At 37.7% G+C, this 20,712-nt stretch overlaps 1 protein-coding gene across 3 annotated transcripts in view; it reads right to left on the bottom strand.

Moving 5' to 3' along the window:
• The window catches only part of TMEM132D (transmembrane protein 132D), a 294,843-nt gene extending 275,370 nt beyond the window's left edge, over positions 1 to 19,473 (bottom strand). For all 3 annotated transcript variants that reach the window (XR_003399525.1, XM_026859666.1, XM_026859668.1), the window contains exon 1: positions 19,151 to 19,473. Coding sequence is in view for 1 of the 3 variants with exons in the window: in XM_026859666.1 (XP_026715467.1) it covers positions 19,151 to 19,292 (142 nt within the window). In the remaining 2 variants the exon portion in view is untranslated. The remainder of the gene's footprint in view (positions 1 to 19,150) is intronic.
• Positions 19,474 to 20,712: the final 1,239 nt, after the last annotated feature.

Genomic DNA, 20,712 nt, shown 5'->3' with positions numbered 1-20,712 from the left:
TTGTCTCAGAACAAGATGCCCACTAGATATTCCAAGGAAAGTCACAGGGGAAATAAATATTAAATTAGTCTGCTGTTTTAAATCATGTCTCTCGAATGGTATATAGCAGCTCACCTGCCGGCAGCTCCTAAGAAAATATTAAAAAAAAAAGCAGCCTGTAAAATTCTTAATAATAGAAACAGATTTTTCTAAAAACTGGCAGTTTGATCAGCTTGGTAACATGTCTGATTTAACAGAATGCTCTGAATATTATCAGAAAGCAAAACGACGAAACCCAAGCATATCCCTACTTGTGGGAGCATCAACCTGCAGCAAGTGGATATCCTAATGAGAAAGTGAAGGTCCAAAACAATGTAACAAGAAATTAATTTTAAGAAGCAGATATGGACTGTACTGTGCATACAAGAAGCATGAAAGTTTTATTTGAGAATGATAAAAAACTATCTTGTAAGATAGTAATCATTTGTGTAACCCCGAGGAAAGGAGAAGGCAGTTCAATAAAAGTGTTAAGAACAATCCAATCAACATGATTCTGCTTGGAAAGGACATCAGGATTTGCTGATGTTCAGTCCCTTCATGTTGCCTCATAGAAACCAGGAAGAGGGAGGGTTGATTTGGTATAGATGTGGCTTCCCCCTGCCCCGCCCCTTCCCACCCCTCTGAAATATCCAATCCTCTAATACAATTTTATCCTTCTAATACTAAACTCCTGCTGCAGACAGGACTTCCACCACATTTCCTAGGATATTTTTCATAATCTCATTAATATCACACTATTAGGAGGTATTTTCTTCTATTTCAGGTTAAAACACTCAATACAACACCTTCTCTTGCTTTAAGAACTTTAAATGGATATAAATTTATTCTGGTGTTTCACATTAACTTTCCACACGCACACAGACGTTAGAAATTTCAAGCGCAGTGCCAAGCTGAGGGCTGCGGGATATGAAGGAATCGGTAGCTCTCCACAAGTCAGTAAATACAGGCAAAAGGAATATTACTGGAAGCAACTTCTTACGGGTAACGGGTAACATGAACTTGTAATATAGGAGATAAAAGAGATATAAACCAAGACCTCAAAATTTAGCTGTTCATGGACCTTTCAGACTAACAATTCACTGCTCTGAGTAGAAAGATTTTTATCAGTATTCATACAAAAATCTCAGTGTTGTAATAGTGGCCCTAGGTGGTGGTGCTACAGAGCCATTCCCTCAAAGACAGCATGGGGAGCTTGAAAAACACCCAGTCTGATGGACAAGCCTCTTACACATCTCACTTCAGCTGCTTGCACCCCGTTGCTAAGTGCAGTTTTGTAGATGATGCTGGAGAGGCTGGCTCACAGTCCCTGATCATAGCTCATTAGGTTCCTCATAGACTTAAGAAAACAGTGCACTTCATAAAGTTGACAGACTAATGGCTAATGCACTCGCCCATCCATCCTTTATTGAATTCATGCTGTTAACGCATTGCTCCACCTTTTTCCAAAACAAGAGCGAGCTTGCAGCATCAACAATGCACTGTGTTGTGGTTTATGACAGGACCAGGCTAACAAATTAAGAAGGTATGGATGCTGAAGACAATCCGCTGCTGTGTGAAAGCTAAACAAGGCTTCAGGTATTGTATCTATTCCAAGCACTTACATAAAATTTGGGTACTTTTTGTATATAAATAATACAAGACTTCCTGCCCTATGTCAGCCATTATCTTACTGTAATTTCTCTTTCAATTATGAGAAGTCAGTTTCTGCCATCCTGTGCATTTTGTGGGCATTCCTGTTGAGTAAAATTTTCAAAGTATGACTAAAGTGGCTGAATCTGTCCTTAAAGCAGCAAAACATCTTATTTTAATTGGATTTTTCTTCTTGGTGAATTTTAGCACAACTGGACTTGTCACTTAACCAAAGCAGACCGTGAGTGCGTGACTTCATTCATATGACATCTCAAAATCATATGAAGCAGTGGGTAGAAATAAAGCACATACTTGGCTTTATTTCTACCCACTCCAACTCATTTTTCAAGAATAATGGGAGGAAGTCTTGGTTGTACTGAAGTCAATGATGGAATTTGTGGAGCTAGAATTTTATCTCACATACTGCACTCTGTATAAGAAAACCTGAAAATAGCACCTGTCTTCAGGAAGTCATCAGAAGACATCAGCAAAGTCCCAAAAGCCTTCAGAGTGTCATCATGCAATTTAAGATTATATGATGCTGTTACGTTTAGAGGAAATGTTTGGGTGAGGGACTGGAGAAGTGAAAGGACTTCATAGTAAGAACACTGACTGTTATAGAAAAGTTCTGTCATCAAGTCTCTCAGCAAAACTCAGACTTGTATTGAATATCTAAAAACATGAAAAAAATGCGATAACTAAAACTAGTTAAAGATAATTTTTAAAGCAAACAAGTGCTAGATTTTGGATATTAGGTGTTTGAAGTGAATTGTGTACTTTAAAGTATTAGTGACTGATCTGATAGCGACTTGGAATTTCAAGATAAAGAAATTATGCCAGCAGAAGATAATACAGTGAAATTGAATATACACAGTGGAACAGAAACTGTGAATCAAGAACAGAAGTATGCTGTTATTTACAATGAAAACAGTAGTATAATTTCAAATTATTCTAGGGTTTTCATATACCGGCATCCCACTGTGCTGCCTGGTTTTGTCTCCTATTTTCAGGCACATAAAATCTGTATCAGAAGGTGGTTTATAGATCTTAACAGCTCGCTGCACTTCTTAAAGATCAGCCTGAAGATAAAAATACAGAATAAAGTAGCAAAACATAGGCTTGTACTTCTTTCTTAGCTTTAAGTCAAAAAACTGCTTAAATAAAATTGTCTGTTAAGTATGAGATCACTCCCCTCTCTAAATAAAGCAAATTAAACCCCAAATTTAAAAAGGCCTCTTCGTCAACTTTTGCTGTAACATTAATAGTTCTTAATACCACATCAGCATCCTTAAACTCCAGTCAAGATTCCATCCACTGAGCTGGGAGCTGCGCTAAATTTTCAAAAGTCAAGGCCTAAATTTTCCTAGTGCTCTGCTCCCTCAGTGTGGGAGGGTTCACCAGCACTCAGCATTCACCACTTCCCTCTGTGACATTTCTGGATGGACTTTCAAGAAAGCACAAGTCAATGTTGAGACTGAAAATCTCCCCCCTCCTTTTGGTGCTTAAATTTAAAACCAAATGCTTCTAAAACATCTAGACTTCATCTACAGAGTGAAGAAGTATAACCTCTAAGTAGAGGTATTCATGCAATTTCGTTATCTTAAAAGAAAGGGAAAAAAAAAAATCAACCAAGATAAGAACAATTCATGCCTCACATTCACTAAATTGTATTTGCTTACATGCTTTATTTTAATTATGTGGAAACAAAAGATATTTTAATTAAAAAGCAGGTAGCTACCAAAAGCCAAAATTGGAAAGCAAAAAAAAAAAGCCTTAAGCAGTTCTTTTGAGGACTTCACAATGTCTGACAATTTCAATCTATTAGCTATCTTTCCACCCATAGAGATCATGATTAGCCAGTAAACTTGCCCTTTCAATTCACTCAAAGCTTCAATCTATTCCATCTGTGCTCTCTGAACCTTTCATTTCCAATAGGTTCAGGGTAATTCAGAGCAGCCAGGAAGGCTGACAAGCTCTACCTTTCTTTCACATCTTCAGGGCTACATGCTGACATCTTAAAAAGATTTTAGAAATAAATATAATACCACTTCTTTCACACAACAAAATTTGTTTGAACGCCATTAGGGAAGCACACAGGTATAATTAGGAATTGGTCCACGACTCAAACTGCCATTTGCCCCCATGCTGGTCTAAACCATTCCACTGTAATGAAACAAAACAGTCCTGTGAGCTTATAGTCTTTGACCTAAAAGCTGGACGCCTTAAGAATTAAGATGGACATAATTTTTAAAAAAATGGTAACTCTTATGCAGATTAGTAAGCATTTGTAAAAGTCTTTGCATCTTGATACACACCAGACTAATAACAGTGGTACTTGTGACAGATTTACAATTCCCAGATGGCATTTGTCTACTAGTATGTACATTCTGGCTGGGGAAGAGAAAACGGGGGTCGGAAACAGGAAGCCCACGCAAGATATGATGAGCCATTAAGCCTTACCAATTTAGTCACAGCACTAGTTCATAAGGAAAGGAAAAAAAAAAACCAAAACAAGTGACTAAGAAGAGGGAACTGCCTGGGTGATAGGCAGATGTGAGAGATCTCATACAATAGTAGTCTGTAATGCTTAGTACAGAACTGAAAGCCAAAGAGAAAATGCTAGGCTGGCCCAGATCCATGATTACAAAAGGGAGATGCTCAGTTTTTTGGAAACAGTTGCAACAGCAGCCATTGGTGATGGTTGAAAATGACCACAGCTATGCTACTGGGGCAAGGAAATAAAATCCAAATTTCATCCTGGAAACTCCTGTGTCTTGCATATTCACTACCATAGTGCAGCTTCTATCATCACTGATACCAAATTCAACTACTCAGAATTAGTTTGGCTGGATTAAGAATATGAAGAAGTTTCCAGAATCTTTCAACTCACTCAAAATACCCAGCATACAGTTAAATTGTGTCCATTTCAGGTTGGACTATTATATCCGAATCCAACATTATAAACTATGGTGATCACCACTTTATCAACGACAGTGGATGGCTTTCCCTTCCCTTCAAAAATTTCAACCAAGTCATGAGAAGGAATTTACTGAGGGAGAACCGGAGCTGATTGTATTTGTCACCACATCTTTGTTTAACTTGCATGGCTTTACCTTGGTCATCATTAAATATTACTATTACACTTCTATTTTGAAAGCGTTGCTGTTTTGTAGATGGAATGGGATGTTAGTTCGGAAGGCTTATCATCTAAAAATTATAATTTTAAATATATCAAGTGATCACTGTCAAACTTTTTCCATTTTGACTGGTTTCCATGCCACTCCATAAGCTTGAACAACATCTGATTTCACTAATCGTGATTTTTTCTAGAAGGAAATGAGAATGAAAAGGCAGGCTACTGAGGTACACACTCAGCCCTTTTTCTTCTCAGATCTGGTGAGGATGTGGCCTTAGGGTGAGATTATTCACAGTCTCATATCTGTTGGAAGGCTTTTCTTTTTGGTGGGTTAGTTTTCCACCAGATCAGAGAGCTGAACCACCTCAGTACACAACTGTAGTATTGTTGGAGCTGGTGGCTGCAAAAAACCCCTAACCTATATAAATGAGAAAAAGAGATTAGTTTTCAGCCGGATCAGTCAGCTCTCTGCGTGGTTCATTACTCAACTGCATAAATGTCAATGCCACACAAGAAAGAGACTGCAGCAGCCCCAGCTGAGGCTGACTTAGCCTACTGAGGAGCCATAGCATCCATGCTCATTTCCCGATCAGATTCAGCCTCGTAGAGAATGACTACAAATTGTCTTCTGACTGCTTACAGTCTAGATTTAGGTGAACGAAAATTCAACACCCAAAGTACAGGGAAGCACCACTGTTGAACTACTACACCTGTAAAATATATTTTTTTTAATTTCCAGGAAAGGTCTGGCACAACCATTTTTTACAGCCAGATTATATAAATTCTGCACATCTCTCCTTGAATCCAAAAGATTTACTGTTCCTTGCTGTGTTTTCACAGCACTTAGCACAGTTTTCATTGCAATATAAAATGCTATGTCATCTCATTATCTCTTTCTCTTAAGTTGCATGGCATCTATAGTACCTCATCATGCATCATTTCTCTGTTACCAGCACGTTTGATGACTACTTGTCCAGGGCAGAAGGCAAGTTCTACTGCAAGAGCTGTTCAACTTCAGTAGAGAAGGGAACAAAACTTTTCAGTATCACCTTTTGCCAGCAGGTCATGGAAGGACACTGAGGGCATTATGCAAAGGAAAGAATGCCGAGAAAAACCCTTTACTACTGGCAAAAGAGGTGAGAATTAAGATGCTGACATGCATGAGAAAATATTTTACTGCAAAACCAAAAGGAATATTTTCAACCACTGAATACAAAGTAACTGAGCATCAGTTAGTTTAGTTTTCCTTTCAGGTGGGTGAGAAAGTACAAACCATTTCACATGAGATTATTATGAAAACAAGAAAAAAAAAAATCCTGTCTTGGCTGTTTGTGACTTGAATTTATCATAGGCAAGATTAAGATTTATTTATTCCATGAAATTTTATGGTAGTTCAATATTTCTTTTAGTCTGAAACTAAAGTTAAAATTTCAGTTGTTGCCCACCAAAGATTGAATTTAAAATTTCCAGACTATTTCACTTGTTTTGCTGAACAGAGCAAAACTTCTTTCAGTTTTCCTGTATTAGACTGCATGGTAGATTCCCAATTCCCCATTCCGCTGTATCAGCTAAGTTCTTCAGCCAGAATAGATCTGCAAGAAGCAGTTAGAGTGATTTCCACCTCAGAAACCACCTCAGAAAACAGTGCTGACCCCTGGCCATCCATTTTGTATAGAAGGGATTATGTCCTCTTAGTTCAAACTGCTTTAACTCACATGAGGGCAACTCTGCAGTTTGGTAGGATATCTATTTCATAGGTTAAAGTCAAATATATGTGTAACTTGCCCGTGGGCTATGGCGTTGGCACACGTGAGGGAGTTTGAAGACATCAGACCTCCCTGGACTGCTCTTGTGATGGGCACTGTCTGTGCAGATACTATCTGCCTGCAGCAGACACAGGAAGCAGATATTCCAATTTTCTTTATTATGTGGTCTTCACAATCCCATTCTTCACTACCAGTTCTTACTCTGCAGAGTAGTAGCACACAACAGAATACAGAGCTTGAACTTCATTTCTTCTTCTTGTCTTCCAATTTCCATAAATTTCTTCTTACTTGCCCTCAATCTTCATTTTCTGGGCTGCTGGCCTAGGTTACCAATTACTTCGTGATAAATCCTACAGGTCAGTACTACAAGTTCAATGTCATCTCAAAAATTGAAAATTACAGAGTCTGTTTTCCTCCACAATTCCTTCTGTTCATCTCAGTGCTATAAACAAGACTTGGACTTGAAAGGAAAACAGTAATAGCACTGACCTATAATTAAGGAGGCAAGAGAAAGTGCAAGAACTATGGAGGAATTCACTTACTGAGTGTCTGAGGGAAACAGATATTCAGTCATTGGAGAAGAAAATGAAGAGGTACCGGAAAGCAGCATTTGCAAAGGACCAGTTCGATTTAGACCAGGACGAATACAATAGATCAGCTATTCCTGAGACAGATGTCAAAGAAGCATAAAACATAACTGAAAATGTTACAATAATTCCAGAGGCTTCAAGATGAGATTTTGATAGTGCCTATCTGTCAGAAGAAGATAAAACAAGTGTGAGAAGGTGTAGTTTCCCTGACAAACTGTTCACACTGACAGCAAACATCTGCAACAAGTCAAAGACCATACCCAAAAAGCTGAGGGAAAAGTGCAGTTCACAGATATGAAGACTAGGATGGTGACTATTCCCAGGCTGAATACACAAATGAGAATGTATTTATTAGGAAAAAAAAAAATCATGGGCTTTAGCACTGCACAGTATCAACTGGAACACTAGAAAAGTTCAGTTACACCAAATAACATCCTGCAATGCTCTCTGCATTTGGGGGGAAATTGTGCTGCATCCCTTGATCTTCACTGTCTCCCAACAAACAGATAGAAGTTGTACGCCATAAAAAGACTCAAGGTTTGACAGAGCTAATTACCTGCGAGATTATCCTATGACCTTCTGCAACAGCTAAAATCATCCAAGGTCCGTGAATGCTCCCCCCTGCTCCTAAAGGCAGTTACTATCAGGACATTGCTATGAGGGATCTTCAGTTTTGAATTCAGTGTTCCTGATTTAGACTGCCAAAGCCCAGATTTGTTAGCACTGCAAATATGCTGCCAAATTCATCATTCTTTTCTGGAAGTGCTGAAAAGAGAACAGTTGAAAAGAATCTCTTCATGAACCATCCTTTTTTATTATTATTGATGCAATTTGATTATTTGATGAGAACCTATAATGCATACGAAGACATTCTAAACACCAAGACTATAAATACCATAACAAAGGTCTGCTATATATAGTATTCTCCACTTACAAGCATTTCTCTTTTTTTCAGGGTCTGATCCAAACCACATGCATAATTCTGAAAGGAATAGATGAAAGGAGCATATGACTACATAGAAATAGAAAGAAAACAAACAAATAAATGCTTCAACAGTGATTATTGTACCATTACTCTGATCTATTGCTACTCAGATAAAGAGTCCAAATAAAGAGGCAAGAAAAGACACAGCTCATGCTGATATATGTATTTTAAACTACTGCAGCAGAAACAGCAGGGAACATTTACAGCAATATCCAAAGTTATGATAGGACAAAAGGAAAAAGGTAACAGCAGCAGCAAACAATTCTGTAAGGATCACAGATCTTAGTTATTTACCTTAGCATTTCATTCGTTACACAAATGAAGCATTAACAAAGAGAAAGAAGTACTGTGATACTATTCAAAATATCAACCTGCTGGATAGCATTTGGGAAATACCATTTTAATTTTCAAGGAAATTCATAGTGATACTCCTTTATTTTTTTTCTAACCCAATATCGGAGCCATTAAATTCAGTCTAAATTCTGAACCTCAAGGAGCTGGGGGATTTAAAAAAACAAAACAAAACAAAACAACAAAAAAAACAGCAAGTCCAAAGAAATCTACAAGGATGCAAACGTGAACATAAAGGGAACCAGCAGTTGGATGCAGTATTGCTATGATGGTCCACAAGCTTTCAACCAAACTAGCCAGAAAATGTAAGAAAACCTGCAAAGAGCAAAGATTGACATAATTTGAAAACTTCATATGCACAGCTCTGCTGTTGACCATTTATTAAATGATGATGGAACCGTCTGTTTCTTCAGCTGCAAAGGAGGGATCTTGCCAACTTTCTCAAATTATACCACCATGTGCATATTCCACAGGTTAAAAATTCTAAATGTCTTTATTGCACAAAAGATTCCAAAGCTAATGACCGTGTGAATGGTTCTTTCGTATGAAGGTATTTCACTTCTCAACATACTGAAAAGCTGCCTTAGCCTCATGTGCCACAGTAGCCCAGAAGATTGTTTTTCTTGGGGACCTCAGCAACAGTTATTCTTGACTAAACGGGCAGCTAGAAATAGAGGTTCAAATATCTTGTACTATCCCTACGCAGATCTCAAACAGGACTAGTACTGTATAGGACATTGAGAAGACAAAAGAAACCTATGCTTCAGGTAGAAACTTTCATCTCGGCTGGAGGTCAAACTCCATCTAATTTAGAAAAAATAACTTAAAGACTAAAGAACAGGATTGTGTCTGATTCTCTGTGTGCTCTTGTCAAGTCAGCTAGGAAGTTCAGAAGAATCCATTTATTTTGACTGTTTCAATTGTCATGTCCCATCATAACAGAAGAGACTAGCCAACAGTTTCTTTCACCAGTCCATCTCATCACCACTGCTACCCACTATTTTGCAGCTTACTAATGTGAAGAGGCTTAAAAGAAACTCCAAAGACTTGAAGGGTCAGAGAAGGAATGAAATATTTTCAAGATCTGTACCATCCGCCAAAACCCATTTTTTCATTTTAAGTGGTTTGTTGCATTATTAATACAGATATTTAAAATCTGGTGGGTTTCTTCAATAGTTAAGCAAAATGGATTCTAACAGAAGGAAATATGAAAACACCTTTATGACACCTTTTTACGTTCCCTTTATCATGTTGCTGTTTGAAAGGGTTTAGTTAGCTTATTAATTGTAACATCATGGGATGGCATGTACTTAAGCTCCGAGAATTTTTTAATCACACAAATGCTTTTATTACATATTTTTTTCCCCTTTACCCTACTTGTTTCTATTCTTACAGGCCTCTGAGTTGTCCACGTTGTCCAACGATCAGGACAATCATAGTGCCACATTTCAATTTCAGCCACTGGTAATTAATTATTTTCATGTAGTAAAATGTACATTCTCATCTGAAGAGGTACAGTTACTATCTAAACAGCAAGTAAAACAGGTCCTGCTCTAAACAACTTGTATTCTGAGTAGGCAAGACAGTTTAAAAGGGAAAGGGAAAGCAGAGAACTGAAGTTATTTTCCAAAGGTTACAGAAAGCCAATGGGTACCCCGACTCCTAAATCGCCGTCATGAACCACTACATTCCCCAGGTTTCATAAAGAAGAGAACTCCAACAAGGTAAAATGATTGCATTTCTGTAAAAGGATAATAATACCTGACTAAAAAATGGGATAGGAAATAATGCTTTATAAGGTAATTTTAAAAAAAATAAACTAGTACTATTAGATCACCATTCCAAGCTATCAGTCATTTTCTATTTTAAAGTCTATCAAATAGAGATATTTCTGCCTCTGCAAAGTATCAAACAGTACATAATCCTCTATTTTGCTGGAGAAGTCAGTGTTCATGGATAGCTTTTCTAAAAAGATTTTGTTTATTTTTAAAAATACAGAGCATACTGTCAGGGCTGTAGTACAGGCTGGCTCAGTGGAAAGCCATTAAAACCACTTTACTGGGCAGATGGTGTCAAAGAGTCAGAAGTATGTAACAGAATCCTACTGTGCACAAGTGTTCAGTATGCAAGAAATCATCTCTTATCAGACAACTGCTGCAGGGGACACAGTCAACCACAAAGGAGAGAGCAGAGCACAGCTGAAGTCATGATAGCCTTTCAACTGTTGGCCCAGTAATACGGAAAAGGATATGGAATAAGAGAACTTTAACCGATAAACCCTGAGTAAATAAGGGAAGATCTAGGGAGAGCATCACATCAAGCTTTAAATAGCAATACATTGCTTTTATTGTTATTCACTGAAGGTGTACCTACTTCGTCATTAAGAGGGATATTGCAACTCAAAAAGACTAAAATAAGACTTGAAGAGTGTCCACTAAATTTTGTATCGCCATCTCTTCACTCCCTGATTGATAGGACTGCTGAGCAGTTGGCATTTCAGCAGGATTGCTAAGAATGAGTACAAAGAAACTCATTGGAGACATCTGGAAATAGGGGCCTTGCCACTACAGTCTAGAAGATGACAAATTCCAAACAGTTGTTGTATTGGATGTACACTAGCACACTAGTAGATTACGAGACACTCCTTTGGCATATGTTCCTTTTCCATTCTCTCCTACAGAAGGTAGGCCAAGATTTTCTAGTGTTTGCATATGAGCATAATTCTGTCGGTGAGCTTAATACCTAACAAAGCACCTAACTCTGAGTTAAATAGATCCTATGATCTGACTTAAATCGATCCTAAACAGAACAGACACAGTGAAAATTCGTGTAAATGGGACAGAATAGTAAAAACTCTAGAAGTATTCATCATATGCTGCTTAAGGAGTAGCAAACCGTGGTAATAAACTTGGAGAGTGACTGTGCACCTCTTTCCTCCACTGGGCAGAATCAGGATTGCTGAATTCTGCCTCAAACTCCATATTGTTGACTACATAAAGATATCCTTCTTCAGCTCAAGAGCTACAGGCTTGTGAACCTGAGCAAACAGATCTGTTTTTATTTCTGAAAACATGCTAAAGATGACAGGAGGGTAACTGCTGATACACAGTGTTTTTACACATCCATTACACTGGGAAGTTTTGTCAGAGCTGAATAGTTCCTTCAACAGTAGCTCAAAACACAACCCACTGAAACAACTCAAGATGTCCTTCATACCAGCAAAACCTGACAATTCACCCCATACTGCTAAGAGCAATGTAGAAAGTTAAATGTAGGGATTTGCCCTGCATAGACAAGAAAACTACCCAATGTGTACTACCAAATTAAAATCAACCAAGCAAGACTGATTACATTAAGACAGAGATGCAAAACTCTGAAGGATAAATACAGATATTTCAACTGTATACACATGCAAATCACCACTGTTTTCTTTTCTTGAAGACAAATGGAATGAGTCACCATGGCTCAGTAGAAAATGGAGGATACGATTATGTGTTAATCCAGATCTTTGATGAAACAGTCAATTGAAAGCTAAGTGGCATTATTTCCTTTCTTATATTACGGATTGGATCAATATTCAGAGACACTACTGGCTAGCTAACTGACAGCTGTGGATTCCTCCTCTTCTGCAATGAATTTACACGATGTATACTGAACACATAAAAAGCAGACTTTAAAAAATATAAGAAGTGATATTGAGGGCCAACAAAATTAAAGGTTCAGACATCATTTAGCATCAGAGGAGACTAAACTCTCTGACTTGGGAGGATTTTTTTTTTTTTTTTAGCATGCCAGACATGCCTTCTCATCTGTGTGAGGATCTGGACATATGCCTTGTTCCTCAGCAAGAGGTCTGCAGACTGCCTGCTCAACAGTCTGCCTACCTTGAAAGCAAATAGATCAAAAGGCGTGCTGTAGAGCATCCTGGTTCAGCTTGAGAGGACACTTCTGTTGCTTCTTAGTCTGTCTTGTAAAGTTGTATACACCAAGAACAGAGTGTGTTGACATCTTCCCACACTTCTCCTTGGTGCGCTCATCTTATTGCCACTACTACTTTTTTCTACATAGCTAGCTAACTCACTTATTTTGCTCTTTTTATAGCATCTATGTTATTCAATACCCTTCCTCCTTCTCATGGTTTTAACAGTCTACATGGTCATTTTTACATGTGGTTTTATTTTGCTTGCTCTAGTTGCAAAACTGAAAACTAATGAGGCCCAATGTGTTCCACCAAGGAGAAGAGCTATTAAGATTAAAAGACATCATTAGCAGAAAAGCAAATGAGTATAAAATGGTATTGAATAAATTAAGGCTGGAAAATGGTCATTAAACTTTAACATAGAAAATTTCTGCAACACCTTCTTATTCAAACCGTCTTACACAGCATTGTGACAGAAGTCTTTATTTACAAACAAACCCCCAAATAATTAAACAAACCAAATCAATTCAAGGTAAGTTTAAAAACAGAGCTAGATAGGCCTGTGAGAAGATGAAGTGACTGTAAGGGGGAAGAGGCCTTCTATTTTGTAGATTTGCAGAAACATGGTGTCACTGTAGATGCATCCCCTACCAACCATTTCTACATTGTCTATTCATGAAACAAAAATGTGTCCATTTCGCTGAGCAACTTCCAGGGAGACAATCATCTGCAACACAGAAAACTCCCTCCAAAAACCTTTCTGGAAACCTTAATTAAAAAAAACAAACAAACAAAACAAACCAAGACTGAGGATGTAAGAACAAACAAACATCCTCTGTGAGTACAGCGGAAGCCTTTTAGGAAGTTAATTGACCCTACAGTGCAGATGCGGTTAAGTGACTGGCATACTCCTACTTTGCTTCACTGAACCACTACGCAATGTTGATTTAAGTGAACCTATGCTGCCATGGATTAGAAACACTCACACCATCAGTGATTGTGTCTGAAGTACTGAGGCAATACCAAACAGTTCAGAGAAATACTTTAAATTATTAGTTAGTCTCACTACAGTGGTTTTTCTCAACCCTTTTAAGGACAAGAGCCATCTAACTCCCTGAAAGAAATCCAGACCATCTTACACAGTATTGTCACAAAGGTCTTTGTTTACAACCAGACACAAATTGGGATGCACTCTGAAAGCGTCCTTGTTACTTCTATTTCCTCCCTTTGTTTTTATCTAGCTGGCATGCATAAGGTTTCTGGCACTGGTTTCACAACACTGCTCAGATGTTCTATGAATCACCACTGGTGTATGGGCCACAGGCTGAAAAATACCACTCCAGAAAACTCTGTCTACACTCTGAATTAAAGCCTACAAAAGGCAATGAAACCCCATATACCAACCGTAACGGGCTCTGGATCACACCCACTATGGATCAATAACGGATATGATATCTTATATTGCAGAGCTGGAAGTTACATTATCCTCTAGGTCAAGTTTAAGTCACACTACTACAGTAGAGAGTGGAAGCTTGCATAGATACTAAATAGGCTGTACCTCTTCAGAGGATGAACACTTTCAATCCACCAGCTCTGTGGGGCCCTCACACCTTATACTGGAATTAAGTCTATTCAATAAAAGAATAAATCAAGGACATGAAGAAGCCAATCCTCATTCTACAGTTAATCTCCCCTCCATGGAGGAGGGTGAAGTAGCCTAACATCCTCAAATATGTACTCTAAATCTGCCCATAATAATTAGTGTTATCTAAATGTCTCTGGACTATTTAAAATCCACTTCATTTTGAACTGCCATTAATAATGCAGCAGGCAATATTACAAAGACTGGTGAAAATCAAGTAATTTAATGTAACGCTTTATAAACCAAACCTGCAATGAATCTCAGCTGCCTCTTCAGCTTCTCAGCAATCAATCTATCCGTAGTCATGTTTATGTATCCTAGGACCTGTGACAGACTGCCACTAGACTTGGCATGCACAACAACCTCAGGTGGTTCATTTAATGCGAATGCAGTATGAAAAAAATCAGATTATGTTTTGATTTTCTCTTTTATTAAATAAAACAGATCTTTATTGAATAAAGCTGCTTTTATTAATATCTAAAACATTAGTTGGTGTCACAGAGACCACCAGTCCTATGGAACTAATAAAAGAAAAGACAGAAGTAAAAAATGAGAACATTACAGGGAAATATTAGAAACCAAATCACATTAAGCCAGTATTGCAGCTGACAAATAAAACATGGATTTAGCTGTAGAATTTTTTAGTTTAGTCTGAATTTATTATTTTTACTGAAAGAAGAAATCAGAATGGGGTTTCTCCCAGAAGTAGACTGTGGCAAGAAAGACAAGAAGAGCAAAAGTTCAACTGAGTTTCCCCTTCCCTTCTATAAGGCCTGAAACAACTGTAAATTCAGTGTAGATGGGACAAAGTACAAAAACTTTGGGTTTATGGGAACTGCTTGAACCTTAAAGCTAAATAGATTTCCTTTATCTTTTGGGTTTAAAAAAAACAAAAAACAAAAAACAAAACCTTTTTTTGTTTCTGCACATAGACAAAGCTTCCAAGAAAAACTCCTATTGACCACACCTCTAAGTTATGCTCATCTAAGTAGTGGTGATAGGAAAGCAGCATGCAGTAAATTATGTTTTATACATATCAATTGCACAGCTAGAGCAACAGGTGAGTCTGTCCCTAAGTTATGTCCGCACTGTTACTCTGCAAAAAAGAATGTGTCCCTCATCATCACAATCAAAATCTATCAACGTGAACTGAAATTTATCCCTGAATTCCTGTCTAGCCACCACCAAGAAAGATGAGAAAAAACAATCCTCAGTTTAAATAAAATAATCTTCAATTCTAATCCCATATACAGGTCAATTTTCTATTACTAATATACTACCAGCATTCCAGAGTAATGGACTCCAAATTAGCGGTGAAACACAGTTCATTGCTCTCTTCAGCTTTCATTTTCCATGTTTCTACTTATATTAAGTCCACAGTGTACTTCAACGTCAGTAGATCTGCACAGGAAGATCTTCAGAAATGGCCCACAGCCTTCTGGAAGATGAAACATAACTAACAAGCTCAGCTGTGTAGTTTTTGTACACCACTATCCCCACTGAAGCCAGTGGATGCACAAATGAGATTAAAGCCAAGGAAAGGGGTTTCCTATACAATTACAATTCACAAAGTTGTAATCCACTGAAATCATCAGTGACATGTTTCAGCAATGTAGACAATGACATATTGCGGTACTGTCATCATGGAATCAGTAAAATTGCATAGAGAAAGCCAAAGACAGTTTGTCCATAATGAGAAAAAAAAAATCTACACTATAAGATTCAATAGAAATCCAGAGGGTTCAAAGAATACTGTAACATGGATAATTCCAAAGGAAACAGAGACAATTTAAATTCAAATATCCAGATATTTCTCTCCTATAATGTAACTAAAACTAAATGTTTGAGGATTTAGTTTCTGTGAGATTTCCCCCCCACACACTTCCCTATAATAGAAGATTGGCATCACTGCAAATCTACTATCCACATCTCCAGCCTATGGGGAATGCTCTTAGGGGTATACAAGGTAATCCTGCCTAATACAGTTGCCAAGCCTCCACATTTATAAAAACTGAGAGAAAAAGAAAATCAAAACAGCAGCTATGTGGCCTGAGATCTCATTAGAAGGCAACTTGGGGGAAGATTTCTGCTCAGGATGACAGAGACCACCATGGAATGCTCAGCAGAGCACAAGCAGGCAAAGTCACTAAAATATTCACTTGTTCTGTTACCGTCAACTCAGAGTTGAAATTTGAAATTAATTAAATCAGGTTTATCTGACAACAAACATTCATAACGTAAAAGGCTCCCCAGTCTTAAGTCTCACAGTATACATCCTAAAATTGTTTAGCATCTTACAAGAGATCCTCAGTTCATTATAGACTTAAGCCAAGCATGGAACCTGGTATTCAAGGGAAGTAAAGTTTTTATTCTACTCCAATGAAGCTAATGAGAGGTCTTCCCTTTAAACAAGAGAACAAAATGCCCACGTTATTCTGTCTATTGGATTAGTCTGTGTTTTCATTAACATCAGCTGGACTTGGTTATTTTTTAATTGAAGATTTCTGAACAATTTTTTTTTTTCCATAGTTGATACCAAAGAGCAAAATGCCCAACTGACTGAGGGTCTGAGGGACTGACTTAAGAAAACTACTGGTTGAAGACAAAGCTGTGAAATGCAACTACCCCCATAACTACAGTTAGACAGCTTTATAATCTCTGTCCTTTGTCTGTCTATATATGTACACACACATATATATCATTAGACTGACAATATATTAAAATACATGGATTGTATCATCAGTGACAAATTGTTCTGATAAGAACATGAAGCTCATTATTGAAAAAACCATTTCGTTTCTCAGGCTGGAGTTATTTTCTGCATTTACAAGATAAAAGCAAAGCAAAACCACAATAGTATTCTCAAGTCTTCAACATTATTACCTGAAAGATTTGGAAATTGTGCAGTAAAAAGGTGTGTTGCCATGGTTCTGAGTAATCAGGAACAGACCTATACACAATAGACAGCTGATTGCTGTTGCATGCTAAAAGATTTTTTATCTCTTTAGGAAAACTTTGCCATCGTGACATAAATGAGAGAGTTTTTCTATTAGCACCAGAAAAGCATCAAAGAAACATGCCCTGTAGCACTAATCAAGTCTGATTATTTTTTTGGTTTCATCTTCTTATGGAGGAAATCAACCTTTTACATTGTCAAGTTTATACTGTAAATCTCTGGAACACTCTGGTCTTTTCAGGGTGTACTAAGGCATAGTAGTACAGATGGAGTCTGTAACCAAGTATGGAAATAGGCAATTACGTTAAAGATAGAGATCTGTATTACTAAACAGCAGAGTCCCAGCAATCACGCACTGGATATCTGAAGTGCAAAATAAATAGCACAGACAATACCAGTAACTCTAATGGGATCTTGTGTATCTGGTTTCAAAACATACCAGATTTAATGAGACTTCACAATCCCAATACATAGAAAAATCTCCCTCATCAGTTTTTATAACATTTTTTTCCACCTGAGACCTCTTTTAAGAGTCTATTTTTCTGCCTATGCTTATCTTTAAAAGGAGAAGTAAGTAACATTTAAGAATAAAATCATATATGGTGTTATAATTGCTGAGCTGGCACTAAAACACTGTACTCTGTAGGACTGAAATGCCACTTATACTCCAATCTTGGAATAAACTGCAATCTCAGTCAAACACTATGTTAATGCAGTGTTAAAGCTGCAAACTGAAGCACATCAAAAAAACAGGAGATGAAAAAGTTAATACTCTTACTGAATTGTTAGCCTATCCAAAGTACTGATATTGCCTATAATAAAATACATAATTTACAACCTTGCTGGGAAATCAAAATCAAATGGTGTGCAATGTGAATGAAGCAATCTTTTGAAAAGACTCAGACTTCCAATCCCTGCTGCTAATGCATTTCCAATTGCAACTTTTAAAATGTACTTATGTAGGCATGGCATTTAGGTAACATTTGAGGAGACATAATTTTGTTCCTTTCTTTCTCAACCTGTTCTAAGGAAAAAAGGAGAGTAAGTGAATTTGATACAGGGAACCACCACAGAAATACACAGCTGTATATTTTGCCTTCTGCCACTAAGTTCAGTTCCGGATACAAAGTAATTTGTAAAAATAACTCAAGAAAAAAGTGATGATACCTGAAGAGTAAATAGGTGTTAAGAATAATTAATACCTTCTTTAAATAGTAGTGTTTATAAGCAAAACTCTTAATCGGTATGTTTGCAATTTCACAGATTAAATGCATATGCTATTATTCCTCTCTGAAGGCTAACCACGTGTGAACTTTTGTTTTCCTGCCAAAATATAGCTGTTGATGCACATCATCTCCTCAGTAGAAATGTGTCTTTCTCCTACTTTGTATTCCACAGGAACGCTCAGAATCATCTTAATTAAGTATTGCAAAAATGCATTCACCTTTTGGCTGAGGCCACATGTGAAAACTTTAAGTTCAAGGGAGGATTTAAATGCACACAGAAATGTGTGCATTGTCTATGTGCTGATCATCTGATTCTTACTGTAAACACACTCGAGGGCAACAAGAAGGTATCACTGAGTCGTCTGAAGTCATGCTGTCAGGACATTCAAACTATTCAACATGCAGAATATCAGACACCTGGTTCATGCTCTCATCAAAGATTTTAAACGTTTCAGCAAGCACATATTTCTGGTCCAGTAAAACACTACCAGCTAGTCTGAGATACAGGATTTTTAATTTGAAAAATTATGTAGAAGATAACAGCAGGGCAGCTAACTCCAATAGCTTGTGCCTCTGAAGATTACAAATTTCCAGATAACCCTTTGCAATCCAAAGCTGAGTTACGAGCTAAACCCATCACCAGTATCTACTACATGATCAAAAGTACAACAGGCAGGTAACAGATCCCTCAGTAAATGGGTAGACCGGCATAGCTGACCAAGAAAAAATCCTGACACTCGGGATTTCCCATCATGATATCTTCGGCTTTGACTAGCACATGACTCCCTCCAAGTCCTTCAGTCATGAATTGTGGGTATCAACATTCAAGGCATTACAGAGAGAGAGGACAGAGGTTGTGTATGCAAAATAAACAAGAGACAGTGAAGCAGAGAAAAGAGACTGAGACTTACCTTTGGAAAAAACTGCTGCCAGGCTCAAGAGAAGAGGTGACAACAGATGCCCCATATTGCTAATCCCAGAAGCGCACATCCTAGGGTTTGTGGAGAAGTTAGGGCTCAGTTTCACACACTTTATAGTCAAAATAAAAACCATTCAGCTGGAGAAGCTGCATTTTCAGAAAAGGTCATTTAGAGAGTGCAAAAGGCATTTCCTTCGGAGAGAGGACCCACTTCTTCAGTCTAACTCTCCCCTCTCCTCCCTCCTTTGCTGTGAAAGAAAACCCCTCTCCTCTCAGTAAATAAATAGCAAACAGTTCTGGTTAGAATCTGAGCCCCGAGCCAAGGAGCTGTTGTGCAGCCGGGCTGGGGAAATGATGCGAAGACTGTACAGTAAAATACTTCATACATACTGCAAGAACGGCAGGAAAAATACCCACGTGTGGTCTAAATACTGTTCAGAAGTGCGGGGGAAAAAAAAAAAAAAACAAAAAAAAAACCACCAACACCCAAAGAAACAACCTCAAGTTTTCCATTCCTGAAAGCTTCAATGCGAGAACCATTCTGCTAACCCAACCTTTCAGTCAAGCTTAATAATGACCCTTATATTATCGTTGGCGGAGAGAACGGCAGCAAAATGCAGTTTACCACAGCCCAAACAAACAAAAACCACACACACACACACACAAAAAAAAAAAAAAGCAGCGACAAGAACTTGGAGTCACTTTGTTACCTCATGGACTACGTGTTTGGGAGCAACAGAAACATTCTTCCTTACATTAACATCCACAACGCTGAAGCTTTAAAACATGTCTATCAAAATAAACTTTGAAACTGTACACTTTCTGTTTGCCAACACTGCAAAATACATGCCCAACCATGCAACGAGCAAAGGCTGTATTTTGTGTGATGTTGTGGATTCGTTTTAGAAGTTTACATCGGTTTTAGAAGTATTAGCAATCCCAGAGAGGTTCCCCAGGCCTGAAATGAAGCATACCTCTAGAACTGGCATTGTATCTGAAACAAAAATGTACCATCTCAGAACATCCACTACCTGAAAGATAAAAAAATTGCTATTGACATGATATGTAATAGTATGTTGTGCCCAAAAACTTAGTGTTGTCCAACATAGAAGAATTATCATAAAATACTCTCTATCCAAGATAAAACAATCATTATCCGGAGGAGAAAGTCAATGCCCAAATTCATTCATTGGCAGGGTGAAAGATGTCAGCATAATATACCAGTTAATCTGTGTTCTGATGGATAAGGAGAAGCTTCCTATAGTCTACAAAAAGTATGAAAAGTGCAAAGAAAGCACTTTCTCTCCAGATACAGGTGTGAGGGATTTTGTTGCCAACTTTAAGGAAAAAAAAAAAAAAAAGGAAAATAACAGAAATTCATTGGAACAAAAGAAAAAAAACCCACAAGATTCTTTCTCTTTACTTCTACAGTTTCTGACTCTACAGCCAGTACCTGGCTTTTACTTTTTTGTGTGTGCAACATTTGGAGATGTTTTGTACATAGTTTTACTGCCTTCCAGTCATTTAGGGTAACTAGACTGAAAGAAAAGCAGA

Source organism: Athene cunicularia (assembly GCF_003259725.1).
Source record: "Athene cunicularia isolate RWA chromosome 15 unlocalized genomic scaffold, athCun1 chr15_part1, whole genome shotgun sequence".
Taxonomy (NCBI): Eukaryota; Metazoa; Chordata; class Aves; order Strigiformes; family Strigidae; genus Athene; species Athene cunicularia.
Note: the sequence above shows the minus strand (reverse complement) of the source record. Positions and strands in the feature narration are given on the sequence as shown.